Source organism: Pteropus medius, unplaced genomic scaffold, assembly GCF_902729225.1.
Source record: "Pteropus medius unplaced genomic scaffold, Ma_sr-lr_union100, whole genome shotgun sequence".
In the NCBI taxonomy this organism is placed as follows: domain Eukaryota; kingdom Metazoa; phylum Chordata; class Mammalia; order Chiroptera; family Pteropodidae; genus Pteropus; species Pteropus medius.
The window spans coordinates 3,764,885-3,789,449 of NW_024354498.1; the positions used below are offsets into that span (position 1 = coordinate 3,764,885).

Here is a 24,565-nt window from a genome sequence, read left to right on the forward strand (position 1 = left end):
TTTTTTTTTTTTTAAATTTTGGTTATTTTTTCAGTCCTAAAACTTCCATTTGGTTCTTTAATTGTTGAGACTTTGTTTTTTCTGTTCTTTTCAGAGGTGTTTTCCCTTCTTGGAGATTTTTTTTAATACCTGCTTAAAGTCGTCAGATAATTCTGATGTCTGTGTCATCTTGTTGTCGGAGTCTATTGATTGTCTTTTCCTGTGCGAGTTGAAACTTTCCTGCTTCTTTGAATACCAAGTAATTTGGGATTGTATCCTGAACATTTTGAATATTATGAGATTCTAGGCCTGGTTTATATCCTATGGAGTCTGTTGATATTTTTGCTTTAGCAGGCAGTTGGTCTAGTTGGTTCAGGCTGCCAAGTTCCATTTCAGTTATGGTGTCATTCTGATTTCAAAGCCTTTTTAGTGCTGTTTGGCTTTGTACTTTCTGGTTTGCTGGGGCTCCCCTTTTCACGTCTGTATATTGTATTGTATATTGCATCTGAATATCACATTGTGTGTTTACCACCCAAAGTCAAATCTTCCATCACTACATATTTGACCCCCTTTACCCTTTTCTACCTCCCCTCTTTCTCTATGGTAACCACTTAACTGTTGTCTGTATCTATCAGTTTTTATCTTGTTTGGTAGTGGACATATCTTGATCATACTTATAAAGCTATAAAAATGATTTATTTTTTGTCTTTCTTATAAAAACGATATTGGAAAGCAAAAGATAGGCAACCAGATAGAGGTTCCTGATGTCCCCACTCTTCCCCACCTACCTTTCGAGTTGAAAGTGTGATAATCTAAGACATTAGTACCCATCCAATGTGGCATTTAGGAAGGATTTGTTGACCTCCTGACACTGAATTAGTAGTATCTCCTCCTCATGAGATTGGAAAAATAGATATAAATGACACTTCACAACGTTCTTTCCATTGACCTGCCCTAGAGTATGTTGGAAATGAGCAGAGTAGGCGAAGTAAGATCTAAATATGATTGGAGTTTGTAGAGGTGCCTCCTGTCCAGTAAATCTGGGTTCTGTTGCTTTTAGGTAGCTTCTGGATGGCCAATGTTGTCACAAGTCCAGTGAAATATTTTTAAATGTCTTTGACAGGAAAATTATTCTAAAATCTAGTTCTTTTCATTTAGACACAACCAATTTTACTATATTCATTCTTTTTTCTGCTGAGAGTGGGATAGATTTACAGATAACCTAGAATATAGTTAAGACTTGCATGAGCCAGTACAGTCACAGAATTAGTACATGGTAAATCATTTGCCATCCTATCATTTCATTGAATGGTGCTTTGCTTTAGAAATCAAATACTATAAAACCACACTAGAAAATTGTTTTATTACTTATAAAACATTTCACAAAAACAACGTTTAAGAGATAGTGTTCAAAAGTTTTAATGAACTAAAATTCAATACATCATTCATCTTATTTCATATTAGCATGTAGTGAGTTAATTGTAATTGAGCCTTAAGTTGTTTGAAGGGCACTTTGATTTTAAATTCAGATGCTTTTTTGCTAAGAGTAGATTTTAACAGAAGCCTTGGCTTTTTGCAGTCCCTGATGTGGTATCACTTCTTAAGGTTTGTTAAACCGAGATAGGTGGAGTGGGTGTGTGGTCCTTGATCAAAGAGAATGATTTATTCTCTACAGGCTGTCAGTGGAAACTGGAAGGTAGTGGTTTCTGGGAACACAGGATACATTTGTGAATGAAAATCTGAATTTTATCTCTTTTTATCTGTGATCTGTTTGTCTAAGATTTAGTTTGATAAATAAATGGTTTGTCCCCAGGCGGCTCAGTTTCAGAAAGTGAGTCAGGAAAGTAGTAAGCCTCAGGGTGGCCCTGGGGAGCACAGGCCTAGCTTGGCCAAGTTCCAGCCCTGACTGTCCTGCCCTAGCTTCATGACCCTGGATGAATCTGTTACCCTCTCTGAGCTTTATTACACTTCCTGCGGAGTGGAGCTGACCCCTACCCTACCTGCCTCACAGGGTGGTTTTGAAATTTAACAAAGATGTCTGTGGAAGTGTTTTGTAAATGGCAGAGCAAGTGACCATGGTGATGATCGAAGCTTTAAGATAATTTATGATGTCTTTAGGGAAAAAGAAACCCTCGATTCCTCATACATAATAAAAATTCCAATCTGGTGTTTTATCATATTTAGCATTATAAATCTGCTAAATTAGTATCTTAGAAGTTCTAAAACTAAGCTGGTTGAATATTGTTATGGTATAAATCCTCCAGGTAAACTCAGTCTACTGGCTGGAGTGACAGATGTCAGGCAAAAAATGTAAATTTTGGGTTTGAGATAATTTTCCTATTGAACATGAATTACTCAGAATTGCTTTTGAGTAGCAGTATCAATGTGTCCTGTGTTAATTAGGCACCGAGAAGTCTATCCCAACTCTGGGTGGAGCCATGGAGGGGCTCCTCAGTGGAGGTGATGAGGCCATTGTACAGGTCCCAGCAGAGAATGTTGAGAAGGCAAAGGAAATAAGGAACTTGTGTTGCCAGGTTAAAACTTAATCTACCTACTCAGTGATAAACTACTCCACCAAGTTGTAGATTTCCTATGAAAATGGCTTGCATAACTTGGAGGCTGCTGTCCTTCATTCCTGCCTGTTGCCCCTTCCCATCCTCCTTCGTCTTCTTCCCTTTGCTTCCTTTCCTTTATTAACTAATTATAGCAGTCCCCATTGCTGTGAAATTAGTATCTATGTCACTACTTCTTAATAGCATCTCTAGAAAACACATTTTTTTTTGAGTAGGTAATAGAGTCCAGGGAGCAATCATATAGGAAGAGTGTCTATTAAGCTGCAGTATGATTTTTGACTCCAAGCAAATATCTGTGGGGAACAGTTATTTGTTTGAGACAGATTTACCAGGCTTGGTTGAAAATGTTTCCTCAGCATATCGATTTGTCCTTTCTTGAGCAGCAAGCTCTAAAGGGTAAATTTGGATATGTTAGTTTCCTATTTAAAACCCCTCATGATTATTTTTTGAAAAAATGTTTTAGATGAAACATTGATACTATGGTTATTTATTTTTCTTTGAGTTCTCACCTTTTAGTGACACATAATAAAGTATTTGGGGATGAAATTATATGATATCTGGGATTTGCTTCAAAATAATGTGGAAGGGTGGTGTGGATGGCAGTAGAGATGAAACAAGGATGGCCGTGAGTTGATGATTGTTGAGGGAGGTAAGGAGCGGTTATGGGGGTTTCATTATACTATTCTGTCTACTTTTAGATATGTTTATGATTTTACATAATAAAATTTAAAAAACCCTACCATAGGTTTCCCATTGCCCCAAGGTAGAGTCCAGCCCTCTTAACATGGCCTTCAGGCCCCGTCCACCTGGCACCTACTAACCCTTCCAGGTTCACCTTCTCAGGTGTTATTGTTCCATGAAATTATTTGTAGTGGCCCTAACATCTATACCTCATCTTACTTCCGGCCTTTTGTACTTGCTGTCTTCACTCCCTATAACATTTTTCCTTCCCTTTGCACCACCTCCCCCGCCATCCTCACTGTGATTTGCCTGCCTAATTCTTATGAACCCTCAGGTCCCAGACAACATCACTTCTTCCAGGCCTTCCCTGAACACCCTCCACCAGAATGTGGGTTAGGTACCTTCCCACAGGTGCTTCTGTCACTGTTTCCCTCGCTTTAGCCCTCCTCACAGTAATTCTAACCACCACATCCTTCCTGTCATCCCTGTTGTATTATAGGCTTTTTTGAGGAAAGGGATTATGTCTCATTCACACTTCTATCCCAGTACTCAGTACAGTGCCTGACATATAGCAGGTAATCCATAAATTAGAGAGTAAAAGGTTTGGCCTCAGGTCCCAGAGAGTCTCTGTGCAGAGCCAGTTGTGCCTGGTGCTGATGCGACTTCTGCATGCTGCCTGGTTTCTTCACACCTGTTTACCTTGCCTCTGTTCTGTTTCATTGGGATTTTCAGTGACTTCTTGTGAGTCATAGCAGTGCAAGCATAAGTTTAAACATTACTTTCCAAAATCTCTACATGTGGTAGGGAAGGTCTAATCAAACTTGGAGCTTTAATACTCTCAAAAATGATGAGTTTTGAAATAGTGTTCAATACTACTAAGAAATTTAAACGTGCTCATTATCTATGTGATATGTTGTTCCCTGTTTTGAATAGGTCTCTCTAGTAAACAGCTCCAGTGGCATTTGATCTTCATTGTCAAGTTGATGTCAGACATGTGAGCCAGGAACATGGCACAGGAATGTTATTACAGCAGTTTGAAATAGGAAAAAGAAAAAAAAATGAACACAATATCTCTAGACAGGATGGATAAAGAAATTGACATCTGTTCATCATATAATGGAATGCTATGCTGAAGTGGAAATGCATGAACTCTAGAGCTAGACAAAAAAATTGGTGGTGTCACACCAAAAACAGCATGTCGAAGAATACATATGATGTGATGCTATTTGTATAAAGTTCAGAGACATGCAAATCTAAACAATATACTGTTTAGGAATTCATATGTTATAATAATATGTAATCTGCATTTACATATATGCATTTATATGCAGGGAACTGGTAAATCAGGACAGAGATGTTCCTCAGGCAGGAGGGAGGACATGTAATTAGGAAGTGTCATGTGGGGCTCTGACAGTACAGATAATGCTGTGTTTTGGGCTGTATGGTTTTTCATTTTATTATACTTTATACTTCTTATATAAGCTAAATATATTTCTGGATATGATATATTTCCTAATAAAATAACATTAAAAATAAATCCATCAGCAATTTTTAAGTGAGGCTATATTTCCAGCATTTGAAGAAGAGATTTTTTTTTCTTTTTTTAAATCTTATTGCTTTTCTGGAATTCATGGGGTAATTTTAATCAAATCACCCTTCACTTGTGCTTTGCCTAAAGGTTCATGGTAGAAATACAAGTTACAGTAGCTCCCCATTGGTGTTCATCAGGAAGTGGGTTAAGTAGACAGAACACCTCTCTCCTTGACACCCTTTCTTCTCCTTGTTCATCTCAGATGTTGCTGTGGTGGACATGAATGATGTCTCCAGACAGCCTTCGCTCTTCTACCATCTTGGAGTTCGAGAAAGCTTTGACATGGCCAATAATGTGATCCTGTACCATGACACCAACGCTGACATTGCTCTTTCATTGAAGGTAAAGGGAATTGTTCACCTTCTCTTGAATATTCGATAGATGATTGTGCAATTCTTTCCTTCCTACCACAGATTCTAGCTCACACAGATGACTTCCCGGCCACTGTGTGAGCATATGTGATACAGATGTGCATTTGCAGGCAACTTGAATGTTTCCAGGCTCATTAGGGAAGTGAAGCCAAAACTCCTGTTCGTTTCCGTTGACGCAAACATACCACTCTAAATTCTTTCATGGACAATTTGATCCAAACCTACACATTAAAAAAATCATTTCTCAACTTGGATAATAATAAGACAACATTTAACAGTTACCAAAATGGGCAGAAAGTTTTAGCATAGATATAATTAGTATTTAATGTTATTTTTTACCCCAGTTTAAATCAGAGCAGAACTGAAAGATTGTGTGTTCATGCACAACTCAGTAATTATTGAGAATTTTTAAAAATGTATTATTGCAAATTTAATACAAACGCTTTTTTGGATAACATAGTACTTTAAAAATGTGCATATTTGTAAAATGTGAATGTCTAAGGTGAGTTACTACAAAATTCAGTTAATAAATTGATATTGTTGAATATCTTAATGTTGGTCAGACAGTCCTGATCTCTGTTAAGTCATTTCAGGAATAAAAGATTAGTTTATTGACAGCAGTGTTATTCAACCTTGATTGCACTTTAGAATCACTTGGAGAGGTTTTAAATATCCCAGTACCCAGGCCACACTCCAGACCAATTACATCACAATCTTGAAGGGATTTTTTAACCTCTCAAATGTGCATCCAGGGGTGAGAACCAGTGGTTCAGAGTTAACTTTCACAGACGTCATTTCTAAATGTCTGGCACCCTTAGCATTAAAAATCAGTAGTATATAAATAACAGTTTTGTGATAGACATTTTTGTTTTTCTTTTTTTGAAAATACGGTAAAAACCTTTTATTTTACTGAGCCATTTGAGAATAAGTTGCCAACATTATGTCCATCACAATTCTAATAGTTTAGTGTGGTGTTTGTGTTTCTTGAGGTTTACTATTAACCAGATTTTGAGGGGCTCTTTAATAATTTGGGATTATTTTCTGGTAGAAACACCACCTGCTTCAGATATGTAATATGATACATGTATTATATATCACATACACTTTATGTGTGTGTGTGTCCTATAATTATAGCACAGCACTATATTTTAAGAAGCCATATGACATCGAAAGAAGAAACTATTTTATTATCATACTGTACATTGTAGAATAGTTTCTTAAAAGGCTATAAGCCAATCTCAATTACTTTAGATATTTAGATACTAATTTTCTTTTACTGATTTTCACTAAGGTAGTTTTTCTTGGAAATATTTAGAATTATAAAATATGAAAGTATAGATTATTAAGCTATGTTTTGATGAGAAACATGAAATTATAGTATATGTTTTCCAATTCAATAAATTTTTTTCTCAGCTGTGTCTTAATGAACTCCTCTGGAAAGGCCTATGACCTAGATAAGTTTTAATTTTTAATGATACAGAAATATATTTTCTAAAAGGGAAATGGGTAGTCAGTTATATCTGATACCATAAGAAGCAATCTGCGCTTGTCATCAGATAATAGAAATCTCAGAACATGTAAAACACGGAACAGCTGTTTAATTATGTTTTCCTTTTTGGCAAATGTTGGCTTGCAGGTTATAAATGATACAGTTGAGGGCTGCATAACCATTATGCTAAGTTAACTGACTAAAATCATGGTCATTAAATTTGAAAATTCCTAAACACTTATAGTAAGGTGTCAGGAATCCTTCAGGAAACCAGCAACACTCCTCCTGTAGGAAGGCTGACTGCAGAAGTGGCCTTGTAGCCTTCACATTGATGAGTCAAGAAGAGGTTCAGATACCATGGGGCTTCCCATGCACTTTCTTGCTGTCCCTGACATTCTTTACTAGGAAGGTGAGGTGTAGGACATTCCGAGACCCAAACCTGAATTTCAAACTATCTTGGTACAAAAGCATTGCCACTGCTGTGGGAAAAGCCTTATAACTATTTATGCCCCCAGTAGTTCCAAAGGTAACCAATTATGATAAATTTTCCTTAGAAGATGAATTTTACAATTCTCTGAGGCTCATCCTATTTGAAGCTTTTTGCAGGGAGAGGTTTCAAATGATTAACTCTTGCTCTAATTGGGTTCTGGATGATGAGTTGGGACGAAGTACTTGATTATGGAAATGAACTATTTTGGAAAAAAGCTATATTCACCTTTTCTTTTTCTTTTCAGGAAGTGGTAACTCAGAAAAACCAAGTAAGTATTATATTTTCATACTTTTAACTTTGTAAATATAAACATGTAAAATGCTTGCCTGAAAATCCCACAGGACCTCTCTGGTCCATTTTGAGTTCATTTTTGTTTCTGGTGTAAGATGTAGGGCTCCAATTTCTTTCTTTTGCATGTGGATATCCAGTTGTTACAACAGCATTTCTTGTAAAGGCTATTCTCTTTCCCTATTGAATGGTCTTGGCATCCTTCTCAAAATCAACCCATCATAAATGTAAAGGTTTATGTCTGGACTTTCAATTCTAGTCCGTTGATCTGCATGTTTACCCTTATGCCAGTACCATGATGTTTTGATTACTGTAACTTTATAGTAGATTTTAAAATTAGAAAATCTGGTTCTTCCAACTTTGTTCTTCTTTTTCAGTGTTGTCTTAGCCATTTGGGGCCACTAGCAATTTCATACGAATTTGAGAATCTGCTTTTTCATTTCTACAAAAAATGCCATTGGAATTTTGATAGGGATTGTATTGCACTGTATATTGCTTGAGCGTTATCAACATCTTAGCAGTATTAAGTCTTCCAGTCCAAAAACACAGGATATCTTTCCATCTATTTAGGTCCTTTATAATTTTTTTTCAGCAATGTATTGTAGTTTTCAACAAGTCTTTCACCTTCTTGGTTAAATATATTTACAGATATTTTATCCTTTTGAATGCTCTTGTAAATGAAATAGTTCTCTTAATTTCATTTTCAGGATTGATTTAAAAGATACTTTTCACAAAAATCTTTAACATTTATCACATTTTACTTCATTATTCATTATTTGATTAGAGTTCCATAAAAATGATTTCTTTTTCATCCAGTTTTAAATTCTTATGCTATTTTCTACTGCTTTAGAGTTAACAAAGATAACCACTTTCAGCATTTTATCACTTCAGAAAACGTGTTTATATGATGAAAGATCAAGGTTTTCCCTTTATGAAGACAAGAGTAAAAATAATGGCCACCCTGAGAGACTATCTATTCAACCTTCGAACTTTCTGGTATTATGTGATTAGTGTGCATAGTCCACAGGTATTCTTTAACTTTGTTTTAATTTTCCTTTGTGAAAATAACCATACCTTCAAAGTTATGGTATATTTTGCAGGTTGATTTCCCCCCTGGAAGTCGCCTCTGGGACTGAGTTTAGTGAACAGGAGATTTATTAAGGAGTGCCCTTGGGTTCAATGCTGAGGAAGAGGAGGGAAGGAAGCAGGAGTGAGCAGAGAGAAATCAAGCTGGAGTGCAGGCTCAATGACAGCCTTGGTAGACCCCATGGGGAACTCTGGATCTGGAATGGCCTGAGTTGAGATGAGATGGCCAGGCCTTTATACTCCTGCATTCATCCCTCATGGGAAGAAATGTGACCTGGCGTGAGTACTCTCTGCAACTGAGGCAGTTCCAGAAAGGGCTGACAACAGGGGCTGATAGCTGCAGCACTCCCAGCAGCTGGGGCAACACGTTCTTCCTTGAAGGAGGGTCCGGGTGTGTGCCTGAGAGTCCACCATATTATAATCATTTCATTTGAGAAATATATAAATCGTATATACCCCAAGACTACGGAATGTATCTCTAAGTCTGGGAGGCACAGAAATAATTTTTCTATTAAATTGGTGGGTAACTACTGGAAGCTATATGTAGCCTCACCAGAGAGGAAACATAGGGACATACACCTTCCATGTCCTCCAGGAAAATTACTAGGAGAAGATGAGATATTCCACCCAATACTTATAGAAGAAATTGTTAAAAAGTACACTATACCTTATTTTCACTTGTCTTGTCCTAAAAACAGAGTTCATGGTTTTTAAAAAGCAGACTTAAATTTCCAAGCTTGCATCATGTTATGAAAAAACACCTTATTAAAAAACTAATCTAGTTCTCGACCCCTGAACCAGACTTTTTTCTGGAAAGCCAGTCAGATTTAATAGAAACTCATTTCTCCATTCAAATAATTATCTCTATAATCCCGAAAAATTGGAAATTCTTTGAGAAACAGACATGGCAGTATTGGGTATATTGTCTACAATATTGGAAGTTTTTTTTACCTGGTTTACAACCACTTTTAGGCCTGGAGTTTAGAGTAACAGAATTTCTTCTGGTCTTTTCTTCCTGCCTTCGATTTTTCATTTTGCTATGGGCTGGGATCTAAAATTATCAAAGATGATATAGATTGCTTAGGGCACTTCGATGAAAGGACAATTAAATTTTTTTTCTATATCCGTTGGGATTTTCTGAGTTCAGAATCAGAATTTTTATCATTTTCATTAGTGAAGACCCAATTTCAAACAAGGCTGTGTCCCATAGTAGATGGAGAAGAAAAATTTTATTTTGCACATGGAATGTGATTTATATAAAAATCTCTGCCCTTTGAATATTTATTTCACTTGTGTAGCTATTTTTGATTTCTACCTCAACTTAAATTCTCTGTTCAAATCTTTTGTTCTTCCCCCCACCCCATGCCTGTTCTTTTTTAAATCGGAGTACTCTGGAGATGTGAACCACAAAACTTTTCTCTGTACCTCTTGATTATCTCAGGAGTAATGTCACATTTCACAGGGCCAATGTCAGAACCAAAATATAAATATTTAATTTCTCCTACCAACTAAGTCTTTGGTGTCCCATGATACCCAGTTATTTCCTCCTTTAAATTGAGATAGAATTTACATACCATAGTAGTCACCATTCATCCATATGTTTGTGTTGGGTATTTTGCATATCATGGCTTTCTTTAATATTTCAGAATTAACCTGGAATGGCAGTTAGTGATAAGGATTCTGGGAAGGGATGGCGGGGGAGCACATGAGATTTTTCTGGCTCTGTGGTTATGTGTGGGCCATTTGGTTAATCTTGCTGGGTCTCGGTTTCCTCATCTATAAAATGAGATAATTAATCACGTGATTACTGCGATTTATACCAGCTCCGAAATAATTCTGTGACACCATAGCCATTCAGAACAAAGCAGATGGACTACTGCAGTGGTTCAGTTGGCACTACATGACATGTTTTCAGCAGGAATATCTTCATTTATCTTTAAGCTCCACAATAGCCTGATTATCTAGTTGAAATTGTTATTCAGCTTTTGTACACTTGTTCCTCTTGTGACCAGACAAATGTAGAAAAGTAGCAATGCAGAATGCTATTTGCATTGATCTTAAAAAAATGCATTTCCCTGATTGCACCTGTGCTGATTTTTAAAAATTGTCCTTTAAATGACTAGACAAAGAATTATATCTATTAGGCTTAAACCTTGTAATCGCTTTGGAGTGGCACCCCACTTAGATTTTCTTAATAAATAGACTTTGTCACACATAGTCATGTTAAATAATTTTTTAAAAAATTGCTGTCTCATATTCATTCACTTGCTCCCCAATTTTTCTTGGGAGCAATTTTCTGTGCTTTTTTAGTATCAGTTTTCACAAAGGATTTATAACCCTTTGCATTACAAGATAACAAGCTCCAAAGTACTACATTGTACGATCAAGCATTCAAGATATGCATTCTTTCCTAAGTGCTCAGAAATCAGTTTCTCTTGGGTAGTGTTAAACCACGTTCCATCTGCCTTAGATTTTTTTCCCCTCTTCTGACTAGGCCATTTGTTGACTGATTAAATGTTTGTATCATTATAAAAAATGTTATCTGGAAGGTCAAGTTGAAAGTCTCATTATGAAGTCTGTTGGGATAAATTTTTACATATTTTATTTGCTCCAAAGAATTAATATATAAAACTTGGGCTGTTATTGACCAGTTTTGCTACCTGCTGCTAGCCATAAATAAAAATAAGTGCTGGTGCAATGAGGCCCCTGTCTTGGCTTTAGACCCTTGGCCTTCTTGCAGAGGAGCCAGCTAAGGGGCAAGTCCTAAGTATCCTTGGTTAGTGGCCGTGATTGAACTCAGTGGAAAATTAGGTCGAGACCCTGACACACACTGTTCTTTCTGGGCTGTCCTGGAGAATCCAGGCAGCTGTAATTCATGGAAATACTCATATGTGAAGCCCACTGAAGAAACTGATGTTTTTGGGCTGCTGGTAGGAGGTTCTATGTGAAACATCTGCATAGAGTGCAGAGGAGGAGTTCTTAGATTTTGGGGGGCCATTGGACCCCTTTGTCAGTCTGGAGGAGCCTATGGACTCCTTTTCAGAATATATCTTAAAATGCTTACATAAATACAAAGGACTACAAAAGGGATCTTTTATACTGAAACACAGTTATCAAAATAGTTGTAAAAGTTGTATGTTATAATCTACATGCTTCTTTATTAATGCCTCTAATAAGAACAAACAGTCTAAAAACTACTATAATTTTGGAGTAGTGATGGGTATAAAATTATTTTGAGATATCTTCAGGAACTGTAATGTGATATGAAAACTTCTATAATTTCTGTTAGTGACAAAGTCCTAGGGCCTGCTAAAACTAGGATGCGTTACCTACGTTTCTCTTTTTTTTTAATATTTTTTAAATGTTAAAGGGCATAATACGATATTATATTAGTTTCAGGTGTGCAACATACTGATTAGACAAGTAATCACACCGGTAACTCTAGTACTCATCTGACACTATACATAGTTATTACAATATTGTTGACTATATTCCTTATGCTGTGCTTTACATCTCCATAACTATTTTGTAACTACTAATTTGTACTTCTTGATCCCTTCCCCTTTTTTACTCATCCCCCTCAACACCCCTCACATCTGTCAACCCTCAAAATGTTTTCTATGAATTTGTTTCTGTTTTGTTTGTTTATTTTGTTCTTTAGATTCCACATGTAAATGAAATCATATGTCATTTGTCTTTATCTGACTAACTCCACTCAGCACAAGTACCCTCTCAGTCCATCCACGTTGTTGCAGATGGAAAGATTTCATTTTTTATGGCTGAGTAATAGTCCATTGTATATATGTACCACCTCTTTTTTGTCTATTCATCCATTGATGGACACCTAGGTTGCTGCCATATCTTGACTATTATAAATAATGCTGCAATGAACATATGAATTCACATGTCCCTTAGAAGTAGTGTTTCGGTTTTCTTAGGATAAATACCCAGAAGTGGGTTTACTGGATCCTTCATTGTCTCTTGTTATAGCCTTTGTTTTAAAGTCTGTTTTGTCTAGTATAAGTATTGCTACCCTAGACTTTTTGTTTGTTTCCATTTTCATGAAATATCTTTTCCCATGCCTTAATATCAGTCTGTGTGTCTTTTGATCCGATGTGAGTTTCTTGTAGGCAGCATATGTAAGGGTCTTGTTTTCTTATCCATTTAACCACCCTATCTTTTCATTGGAGCATTTAATCCTTTTTCATTTGAAGTGCTTGTTGATAGATAAGGAATTATTGCCATTCTTCATATTTTTGATTCATTTTTTTTCTTCTTAAGTCCCTCTAACATTTCCTGTAATACTGGCTTGGTGGTGATGAACTCTTTGCTTTTTTTTTTTCCTGTCTGAGAAGCTCTTTATTTGTCCTTTGATTCTAAATGATAGCCTGGCTGGATAGAGTAATCTTGGTTGTAGGTCCTGACTTTCCATCACTTTGAATATTTTGTGCTAAGCTCTTCTGTCCTGCAAAGTTTCTGTTGAGAATTCCACTGTCAGTCTTATGGGAGCTCCCTTGTAAGTAACTAATTGCTTTTCTCTTGCAGCTTTTAAGGTTCTCTCTTTGTCTTTAACCTTTGGCATTTTAATTATGGTGTGTGTTGGTGTGGGCCTCTTTGGGTTTTCCTTGTTTGAGACTCTGCACTTCCTGGACTTGTATGTCTGTTTCCTTTACCAGGTGAGGGAAGTTTTTAGTCATTATTTCTTGAAATAGGTTTTCAATTTCTTGCTTTCTCTCTTTTCCTTCTGGTATCTCTGTGATACAAATGTTGGTATACTTGATGTTGTCCCAGAGGCCCCTTTAAAGCAGCGGTCCCAACCTTTTGGCACCAGGGACCAGTGCTTCCATGAGAATCTAACTCCTGATGATCCGAGGTGGAGCTGAGGTGGTGATGCTAGTGCTGGGGAGCAGCTGCAAATACAGATGAAGCTTCTATCGCTCGCCCGCCACTCACCTCTTGCTGTGTGGCCCAGTTCCTAACAGGCTGTGGACCGATACGTATTCGCAGCCCAGGGGTTTGGGACTCTGCCTTAAACTATCCTCATTTTTTTGGATTCTTTTATCTTGTTGCTGTTCTCATTGAGTATTTTCTGCTACTTTATCTTCTAAATTGCTGATTTGATCTTCTCCATCTGATCTGTTAATTCCTTCTAATGTATTCTTCATCTCAGATATTGTATTCTTCATTTCTGACTGGTTCCTTTTATTTTTTTCCATCTCTGTTTTTATGTTTTTGTTTTTATCTCTTTGTTAAAGTTCTCACTGAGTTCATCTAATTTTCCCCTAAGTTCAGTGTTTTGAACTCTGCATCTGGTAGATTGTCTCCATTTTGTTTCATTTTTTTTCTGGAGCTTTGGTCTGTTCTTTCAATTGGGGCATGTTTCTTTGTCTCCACATTTTGGCTGCCTCTCTGTATTTGTTTCTAGGTATTAGGTAGAGCTGCTAGGTCTCTTGGTCTTAGTAGAGAGGCCTTATGTAATAGGTGTCCTATGTGGTCCAGTGGCACAGTCTGGTCACCTGCGCTGGATGTTCCAGGTGTGTTCCTTTTCATGGGTTGTGTGCGTTCTGTTGTAGTTGAGCCTTGGTTGCTGTTTGCATGTCAATGGGAAGGATTCATCCTCAGGCTGATCAATTGTGATGACTGGCCGGTGACTACAGTGGAGGAGCCATTGTGCAGGGGTTGATCCCACAGAGCAGGATTCACTTTAGCAGGGCTCTGGTGACTTCTCAGTCAGCCCTTTGGATGTGTCATCCTTGGATGTGACCTTGGGTAGTGCTTTGGCTCATACTGAAGCCGGCCACTGGGCATGCAGGTAGGTGGTGCCTCCTGGAAGGGCCTCCACTCAGGCCATGTTTAGCTGCAGCCTGTATCATGCCCGGGGCCACCTGTCATGAGCCACCAAGCAATCTGCAGATGGCTACCACCCATGCTGGACTTGGGTGTACCTCAGGAGGCAAACCACTAACCAAGGCCAGCTGCCACTAGTGCCAAGTTTGATGCTGCTCTACAAGAGGTATGGAGCACACTGAGACCAGATGCTGCTTGTTTAGGTTTGAAAACCTTAGATTTTAGTAAAGCCTGAAGCATGAGTCAAGACAGGCCATTTGTATGGAAAAGCCACTGGAGATGGCCTGAGTGGGCCCAGTTTGGGAGGGATGGTGTCTCAGGGAATCACTTGGGCAGGGAAACCAGTATTATGTGGAGATTCATATAGTGGCCGCCCAAGTCTGCAGGCTGGAAGCAGAGAGGGCTCAACAAAGGAACAAAGGCCTCTGCTAGCACTTCTGTCTGGGAGAAAACTGCTTCTCCAGCCCTCACCCTGAAGCAGTTTCTCCCTGTATGTCCCTAGTGCCTTTTGAGCAGCTAACCCAGTTCTGGAGCTCAGAATGAGTGAGTCCGTCAGTGAGCAAGTTCACACACGGGTCCCTTAAGAGGAGTATTTGTGACTCCAGCCCCCCTTCATCTCACTCGGCCACAATCTTTGCTGTTTTGGAGAAGTTATGAGGACTTCTTTTCCTGGCACTGGAACTCTGGGCTGGGGGATTGATCTCAGTATGGGGCCAGGACTCCTCACTCCTCCGGGGGAACCTCTGGACCTCCACAGCCGAGATATTCTTCCCAATTCTCAATCACCACGTGCAGGTGTGGGATACTGGGCTCTGCGTCACCTAGGGTAGCGCTTCTGCTCTACGAGTGGGAACTGGATGGAGAAATGGAGCCCTGGTACTCTTGACCACATTTGCCTGAAATAGCACTTCTGTAACACAGGGCTGTAGTGAGTGAAAATGCTGGTGGCCTGGGATTCTCAGAGAGAAATTGTCACCCTAGACTGGAGATTGAGGGTGAGAGGGAGCCCCATGTACTTGGCTGTATCTACACAGAGAAAAATTTTCATCACTCTAGGCTGGAGGGGGAGGGAGGGGAGGAGCAGGTTATATCTCAAATGCTAGTCTCACTGTTCTTACTAAGATTTAGTCAGTTTTCTTGAATAAACATTTCTCTATTTGCTGTATGCTCTTAAGATAATTTATAGTGACTTTAGTTTTTTAAAATATTTTTTAAAAAGATTTTTGCCTGTTAAGGTTTTTCTGGGGAAAGGATCTGAGGAGCTCCTCACATCTCCAGTCTGCCTCTAATTTTTTGAAAATAGCAAACTCCATTTCTTCAACGAAATGAAGTTTTACCTTATAGACTTCACTGATCCACACAGCCCTTTTCTTTCTCTTAGTCTGAAGTAGGAAGGCTTTTTACCATAAACTCAATCAATTTCAGATAGAAGAACAAATGGTTTCACTTCTGAGTGTATAAATGGCATTTAATTCAGCAACATGGCTTTCTTGTTATAGATAGGGAGAAAGTTGTCTCTAACGCACCCAAATCCTTACTTTGCTGGGCAATTTGAGTTTGTCTTTGAGAATTTGAATATATAACCAGGGAGGGAAGAGTCTTTGTTCCTCTGGTATAGACAATTCCCAGTGATTGCTAACAAGTAGCTGTGAGTCTTCTTCTCCCTGTTCCCCAATTATTCACACACTTGAATTTTTGCCACTTCTATTTATAACACATTGGCATTTGTATTTTGCTGGGTTTAGCCCTGTTGCCTACAGGGATATTCTTCAGCTGCTATTTTGCAGTGGAGTAAGTATTCTCAGAAAGTCCTATTTTCAGGAATAATGGACCATCGGGAAGTTTAGTGTAAGACAAAGGATGCCCCCCCACCTGCTTTTGTATGACCCGTGAGCTAAGAATGATTTTTGCATTTTTAAATGATTGGAAAGAAAGAGAAGATGAAGAATACTTCAGGACATGTGAAAATATGAAATTCAGATTTGTGTCCATAAATGAAGTTTTACTGGGACAGAGACATGCTCATGTGTTTATGTTGTCTATGGCTGCTTTCTTTCATGATACAGTGGCAGAGTTGAGTAGTTGGAACAGACTGTATGGCCTACAAAACCAAAAATGTTTACCATTTGAACTTTTACAGAAAGTAGGGCCTAAAAACATGTCTCAACAGAGTTATACATGCCCAGCAAAGTACAAAAGAGAGTTTCAGGACAATTATTTATACTTTGAGTTCAGATAGAAATGAGAATGCCACCTGTCTTTGTGTAAGTGAATCTTATTCAAAAGGAAAACTTAAAAATGCATGTCACATATGTTTTTGTAACTAGTTCCCCAATGTTGTAAGTTTTCCCAAGGCTTCTGTTTGATATGAGGTCATGATGTTCTGATAGTTTTCTCTGTAATTAATGAATTTATTTTTGATGTAGAAGAAGCTGTATCTCTTTTTTGACTTCTTTCTTGGAGAAAGTGTTTCCCAAGATAAGTCTGCATTATGCCAAATACCTAGACAACTTAATTAGTGTAGTTTAAAAAATTAAAGGGAAGAAGTCAGATGAATTATTTCTGACACCATATAAATTCTTTAAAACAGTGAAGAGATAGAAGTTAAAAAGTCTGAAATTTTAAGCTAGTTACTTTAAAAAAGTTTTATTATTAGTTTTAAATATACAGTACATTGGTTAGATGTTTATATAGTTTATAAAAAGATCCCCCTAATTGCCCTTTCTCTCCTCTGGCTCTTCACCTAGTTGTTACATTACTACTGACTACATTCCCTATGCTGTGCTCCCCATCCCCGTGACCATCTATCAACTGCTAATTTTTACTTCTTCAACCTTTCATCCCATTCTCCCATCCTCCCAACCCCCCTCCTCTCTGGTGGTCACCAGATTGTCCTCTATATTTATGACTCTGTTTTTGATTAGTTTGTTCTTTTTGTTCCTTAGATTCACATGTAAGTGAAATCATATGGTATTTATCTTTGTAGGACTTATTTCACTCAGCATAATAACCTCTAGGTCCATCCATGTTGTTGCAAATAGTAGTATTTCATTTTTTAATGGCTGAATAATATTCCATTGTATATATGAACCATAACTTCCTTATCCAACCATCTGTTGATGGGCATTTAGGTTGTTTCCATATCTTGGTTATTATTGTAAATTGTGCTGCCATGAACATGGGAGTGCATAGATCTTTACGAATTATTGTTTTGGTTTTCTTTGGATAAATACCCAGGAGAGCAATTGCTGGGTAAAAAGGTATATCCATGTTTAATTTTCTGAGAATTGGTGCAGCCACAATGGAAAACAGTCTAGAGGTTGCCAGTTGTTTTTTTTTTTATGGCAGTGTAGACAAAAGATTGATTATGATGTAAGAATGTCATATAAGAATGTATTTTAATCCTCCAGTGTGTTAAAAATCAAGCATTGACTTAATACTCTTTAAAGGTAGTGTTTATGCTTTACAAAGGATCAGTTTGTATTCGAGTTGTAATTATTCCATAGAAAAAAAGATATTGTTTTACCTGAGTATTACTTGACAATATAAAAATTTAAAAACATCTTTTTTAAAAAAATCTCTGAGAATAATCATTCTTATTAATATCTGCTTCATGCAAAAACAGTTTTTACTCTACAAAGTTTATAATAGTTTACCTGTGATTAAATTATCAAATAATATGGCCTTTCCATTGATGTTGAAAGAAAGAAAAATATGACTTTACATTGCAATTCTTGGTTATCAGTGGTTCAAATTCCCTCTATTTGGGGGCATGTAATAAAATGATATAATTTTTGAGACTTGAATCTCTGAAATCTCTACCAGAGTTCACAGACATACACAGATCAGTTTAGCATTTAAGACCAAATGTTTGCCATACATCCGTGTATTAGAGCTTGTGAAATTGAGTGTTTTCTTGTTTTGTGCCTAATAGATTCATAGTCATATTTCACAAGTTGTTGTCATACTCGGACATTTGCTCCGTCCCCGTCCCACCAAGTTCTACCGGCTCAAATCCATAGCTATGCTTCTGTATCAATTACTTTGTGAAACCTTTTTGTTTCTTTTTTCCAGGCATCTAGTGGAAATTATTACTTCATCCCGTACGTCATGACAACTAGCGCTGATTATTTTTGCTGCGAGAGTGACACCCAGAGGCATGCCTCAGAGTACATACAGCCCAACTCAGATGCCGCCCTGGGTCCGCTGTGTGTGCCCCTGGTGGACAGGTTTATTAGCCTCCTGAAGGACATCCACGTGACCTCATGGTAATTCTCCTCAGCTGTCAACAACCCTGGGAGCCCTGCCACAGTCTTCCTTTCACATTCATGGAGGCAATACACCCTCAAAAGACCATAATACCCAGAGAATGGGGATCTTCCCGCCAATCAGTTTTAAGTCATCCTGGAATCCTTTGTTGTTCCTTACTACCTCACTAAATTGGACCATTGTAGTGTAGCCAAAAGAATAGAACTGGAGTTAGGAAGTCAGGGGTGAGCCTGTGTCTGGCCCCAACTCCATGTGTAACTTTGATAAATACCTTCTCTGTAGCCATTTTCTCATCTAGAAAATAAGGAAGTTAAGTCACTGATTTTTTTAATGCTCTTTCAACTCTGAGATTCTGTTTTAAGATCATTTATGAGGATGATTTCCATTCCCCTCTCCAATCATTTGTTGAGGTTGTGTGCCTCAGTAAGGTTATTCTGATCACAGGTTCTTCTGCTATAAAAGCCAAGATGCATTGAGTCCAGCTTAAGCCATCCTATGACATGTTCTTTGTAGATAGATGTTAGAGAAGGCGGGGAATACTGATTCAGAGGTAGGCAGGTTTGAGTTTGAATCCTGGCTCAGGAGATTCCTCGCTGTGTAGCCTTGTAAAAGTCAGCTCATTTCTTTGTACCTCGGTGCTCAAGAAACCATGCCTTAAAATGTTCTTATTCTGAAACTTGAGGGCAGAAAAATTATTTTATTTAACCAAAAGATCATTTTGCTTGCAGCCAATTTAAAGGATTTACTCCTGTCAGTAATGTCACAAGGGGGAGGATTGGTCCTTCCATAACAAATGAAAATCCGAAGCTGGCAAGCTGACTTAAAATGAAGTGCAAAGGACCGCGTGTCCCACTTTGACTCAAATCATGGTTCCCTGAGCTGTTGAGCATTGCTACTGTAGTATTGGAGTGAGGTACACACTTGTTAACAGTCTGCCCTGTTTTTCTATTCCATCACCTTTTCTCTAGATACAGAGTTTCTTCTATAGGCTTTATGGGAAAAAAATACTGGAAACCTAGACATATGTGACCACATGCCAACATAGAAAGCAGTTGGGGAACTTTTTGTGGGACATTCCTGGAAAGCTTCATTCATTCACACCTTGTCTTATTGCACAATGCAACTATTGCAATGCAATTATTGCAACTATTGTCTTATTGCACAATGAATATTTTAGTGAAGTTTAGAGAGAAAGCTCTTCTAATATCATCTTCTCATGTCTGTTAAGGAGGTAGGTTACCTTGAGTCTGCCGGATGAGCAAGGTCTTCGCAAGAAGTGGACTCAAATTTGTTTCTCATTCAGTGTGTATATTTTTTATTAGGAAAACAACTCTTTTTATTTTATTTTATTTCAAAGGACTTGAAATACCTGTTAGTTGATTCCACCCCTTGAACTGACAGATACATAACAGTGGTTAGTGAGAAGGTAAATGGTACTTATAGTTTAAAACATCTATAATGAGGATGGCAGATAAGTTTTTAGCTCAAGTGCCAACTCTGATACATTGATAAAGGCTGCCTGGAGCCTTGAGCTGAAAAGGGATTGGAAGCCATTTCCAAGTTCACATTGATTAGCAACATCTTCCCTGGTTCCCAGAGGCAGAAATAGCTGCACATTTATTACATATATGATGTCCCCAAGCCATACTTAATTCAGTGTTTTGTTTATTTACTTAAAAGTTACTGTTCTTATTAGGTTTCTTAGTTTATTAAAACCATTTTTCAGAATTACCCTTGAAAACAAGACTTAAATATAACTTTTACTTGTCAAGCTAAATTAATAACACCATAATAGCTTCGACGCCTTTATCGTCCACCAAATAGACAATGGCTGTCACCCAACTTAATGACTCATTAGATTAATGATAGAATTTTAAACACTGGTAGAATCCATTGATTTGCTCATCATTGGGATGATTTGCAATAGACAAATAAGGAAAAAAAATTAAAGCAATGCTTCTCTTTCTGTAGACTGTTATTTAATTGAGCTTATCTTTTTAAATGAACAGCCTAATTTTACTCTCTATAGTCCACTCATTTCACCTACTTAATGGGTTGACAGTATTACTGCTTGGCAATGCCCAGTTGCCATAAAAAAATTACTTGGAAAGTGGGCAAGAAATTTAAATCAATCTATGGTCATTGCAAGTCAGCCCCTGTACAGCAAATTAGGTCATTTTTGAAGATTTTAAACCCAGTACCAGATCCTAGCACTGATTATTTGAGAGGCTATGGTGAGACATTCCAGTGTGAATTTAAATTGCGAATTTAAATTGCTTTAAAAGTTTTCATACATTCCTATTATCATCTAGTTGCCCACATGAAGGAAGTTTTATGTTTTACATTAGAAAAGCATTCTGGCAATTGAAAATGACAAAGAGGCAGTGAAGGACAAGGGTGGCTATAAGCTTCCAGGCATGGCTTCTTGGATTGCTCATGGACACGTCCAGTTTCCAGCTCTCAACCAACTGCAAAAAGCTTAGTGATTACTAGCTGGGGACATCTGATAGATTCATTTTAAAGTTCTCTTTTTACTGTTTCATGGCTCTTGGAGTTTTTTGTTTGTTTGGTTGGTTGGTTTTTTTGTTTGTTTGTTTTTTTGGCTTTGTGATAATCTGTTCATAGTGGGGGAAATAACTATTCAAGTAAGATACCTTCTTGTCCTCTATGTGTTTGAAAAATACCAGAGGAAGTGGTGTGGGTGGGATGGGTAGAAGAAAGTCCTGTTTGTCATCCAAATACAGGTGGGTCAAGTTTGAAAATACTTTCAAGGTATTAATGAAATGATGTTACTATTCAGTGGTTATTTTCTGCAAAATGTGACTAACAAGTAGGACACGTCTCCTGTTTGCTGGTACAGGGAGGCTCAAGTCTGGGTGAAGCCCCCCCTGCGTTAGCTAAGTCATGTCAATGAGAACCAAGTTCATTTGAGCCGCTAAAGGAACAGAGTCATGGATGCTTGGAGATGTAACCAGAGGTTTTCATGTTTCCCTCTCTAGTGCTTCTTACAAAGAAACCTTGTTAAATGACATCTGGAGAGCTAGAGAGAAATACCACGGTGATGAGCTGGCAAAGGAACTGGCTCGGATCAGACTCCGCATGGATGATATCGAAGTTCTGACCTCAGACATCATCATCAGTTTACTGCTGTCCTATCGCGATATACAGGTATGAAATTTGCTTACCTGAAGCTAACGCATGCTGAGTTCTTCCTTGACATTAGGAATTCCTCATATGAAGTACTCCTACACTAGATGTGTGGTTAGATATCTGTTTTATAGACAAAATGGGTATGTGGCTAGGTCATAGGTCACCTAGCATATGTGTTGTGGCGGGCATATTGGAGAAGGTTTTGTCGTATCAGAAGGCCACTCCAACAAAATCTCATGGTACTGCTCACTAAAAAGAACTTAGATTTTCACAGGTTATGTGCACTTTATGCTAGGCATTGTTCCAAGCCCTTTGCAAATTCTAATTCATTTAATTCTCTTCACAAGCCTATAGGGTGTATACTCTATTATCCTCATTTTACAAATGAGAAACATGAGGCACAGAGAAGTTATGTGACTTACCCAAGGTCACACAGCCGTTGACAAAGTCAAGAATCAGACTGAGGCCACCAGCTGCATTGTCCTTGCTCATAACTCCTCTGCTGTGCTGCTTCCTTTAGGCCTTTGTCACTTCCTTCTTTGTTTACTATCACTTATCAGTGACAACCAAACAAACAAAAAACTCCAAGAGTTTTCAGCAGGAATAGCACATACAAGTCCAGGACCTAGGGAATGAAGGTATTTATTCCAAGACAAGCATCAGAGACATCTAGAGAGTTCTTGAGACAGAATTCGTGGGATGCAGTACCATGAAGGAAATCAGACATGTTTTCCCTCCAAGTATAATGCTGTTGAGCCATTTCTGAGGATGCCTTGTCTTCCCTTTGGAGGAACACCGGGAATGTCCCTTACGTGCAGAATTCCACAGATCTCCATATTGGAGATTGTTGGCCACACGTCTTTAAATCTAAATGAGAGAGACATCCAGTTATGACCTGAACCAAGAATATAGTCAACCACTAAGGAACTTATTATGCCCCTAGTGAGAAACAGATGTATCTAATTGATTTTAATAGCAGATGCTGTTAAGGAGTATGATAATGATTAAATTATGCCCATAGGACAAGAGAATGGGAATGGTCTTTTTTGAGGTCTTTCTTCTGGAGCTGCTGGCTTCCATCTGTCCTTGCCTTCACACATCTCTTTATAACCTTTCGTTGGGACTCTCGGGTTCAAAAGTGAGCCAGAAGCTGCTTGGAATACACTGCCTTCCCTTTCTTGGGCAACTGCTTCCAGGTGCAGAGGCACAAAACAGGCATCAGTGGGAAGTCCTCCTCTGCTAACTGTAGCTGGCTGTCAGCAAGTCAGCCAGTAACAGTGATTCTAAGCCTGGCTGAAAGGGTAGCAGATGGCACCACTCAAAGGGGACCCAGCTGATACAAACACGGTAGCAATTTTTCCTGGGGCGGTTATGCAGTTTAGAACAGTGGTTCTCAACTGGGGGATATGTGGCAGGGTCTAGAGACATTTTTGGTTGTCACATCTCAGAGGGGAGGGGAAAGTGCTACTGGCGTCTAGTTGGCAGAGCCAGGGATGCTGCTTAACATTCCACAGTGCACAGGACAGGCCCACAACAAAGAATGATCTGCCCCAAAATGTCAGTAGTGCCAAGGTTGAGAAACCCTGGTTTAGATGAATTCATTTGTTTTTGGCAAAATAGGAAAGGCTAGGATGTTTCCTCCTGTATGAGCCAAGTGACTGAAAGATTTCTTGTATGTTTATATCCAGCTCATTGTAACCCACAGCTGTGCTGGTAGTAGTAACTCTCCTGCATTCAAAACATGATAGCTTTTTCCTAGCTTCTGGGCTGTAAGTAACTTCATTAAATGTTCTCTGTAGGGAAAGGCTTATACTGAAACACCTATGCTGTCTCATTTTTATAATTGTTCGGAAAAATCTCTGAAGATCTGTGATTCCTCTCTTTCTTACCTTGGGATCTCTTGCCAACAGGACTATGATGCAATGGTGAAGCTGGTAGAAACAGTGGAAATGCTGCCTACGTGTGATTTGGCTGACAAACATAATATTAAATTCCACTATGCATTTGCACTGAACAGGTAAGAATGATGATTATGTGTAGAGTTTTGAAACCAGCTACCTGTTGAATTCTGCTTCCTTCATTCGTTCAGTGCTCATTGAATATGAACTAGATTATATGCTCAATGCCAAGGTTATGAAAATGGGCAAGGCATGGTATTGGTCTTCAGAGGCTTCATCTTTGGAACATGTTCTAGCTGTGAGATTAGCCATGTAACTAAATTGCTCTAGCTCAGAGCCATAATTGTCTTAATGAAGGTTTGTTCAAAGTGCTGTAGAAGCATAGCAGAGGGGGGAAGTCATTCTGCTTGGGAGTTTTCTGAGGTCTTTGGGCTAGGTTTTGAAGACTTAGCATGAATTAACTCATAGGTAGGAGAGAGAGTGTGGGATGGGAGTGGTGAAAAGGTCATTGCACTTGGCCAGAACAGAAATATACAATACAGTATTATTAATTATAGTCACCATGCTGTACATTACATCCCCAAGACTTATTTATTTTATAACTGGAAGTTCGTATCTTTTGACACTTTTCATTCTTTTTGCTCACCTCTCACCCTCTGCCTTTGGCAGTTTTCTTTTTATCTTTTTTTAGAATCCACATAAAGTGAAATCAGATGGTATTTGTCTCTCTCTGTCTGATTATCTCACTTAGCATAATACCCTCAAGGTCCATCCATGTTGTCGTAAATGGCAAAATTTCTTTTTTTTATAACTGAATAATACTCTATTGTGTATATATCATTTTCTTTATTCA

The 24,565-nt window shown here is 38.2% G+C and overlaps 1 protein-coding gene across 2 annotated transcripts in view; it reads left to right on the forward strand.

Annotated features, from left to right (window-relative positions):
* MAP3K15 (mitogen-activated protein kinase kinase kinase 15) overlaps positions 1-24,565 on the forward strand; it is an 86,275-nt gene that overhangs the window by 11,011 nt on the left and 50,699 nt on the right. For both annotated transcript variants that reach the window (XM_039852230.1, XM_039852231.1), the window contains exons 2-6: positions 5,027-5,166; positions 7,419-7,442; positions 18,470-18,663; positions 21,664-21,832; positions 23,725-23,831. In XM_039852230.1, coding sequence (XP_039708164.1) covers positions 5,027-5,166; positions 7,419-7,442; positions 18,470-18,663; positions 21,664-21,832; positions 23,725-23,831 — 634 coding nt within the window. The remainder of the gene's footprint in view (positions 1-5,026; positions 5,167-7,418; positions 7,443-18,469; positions 18,664-21,663; positions 21,833-23,724; positions 23,832-24,565) is intronic.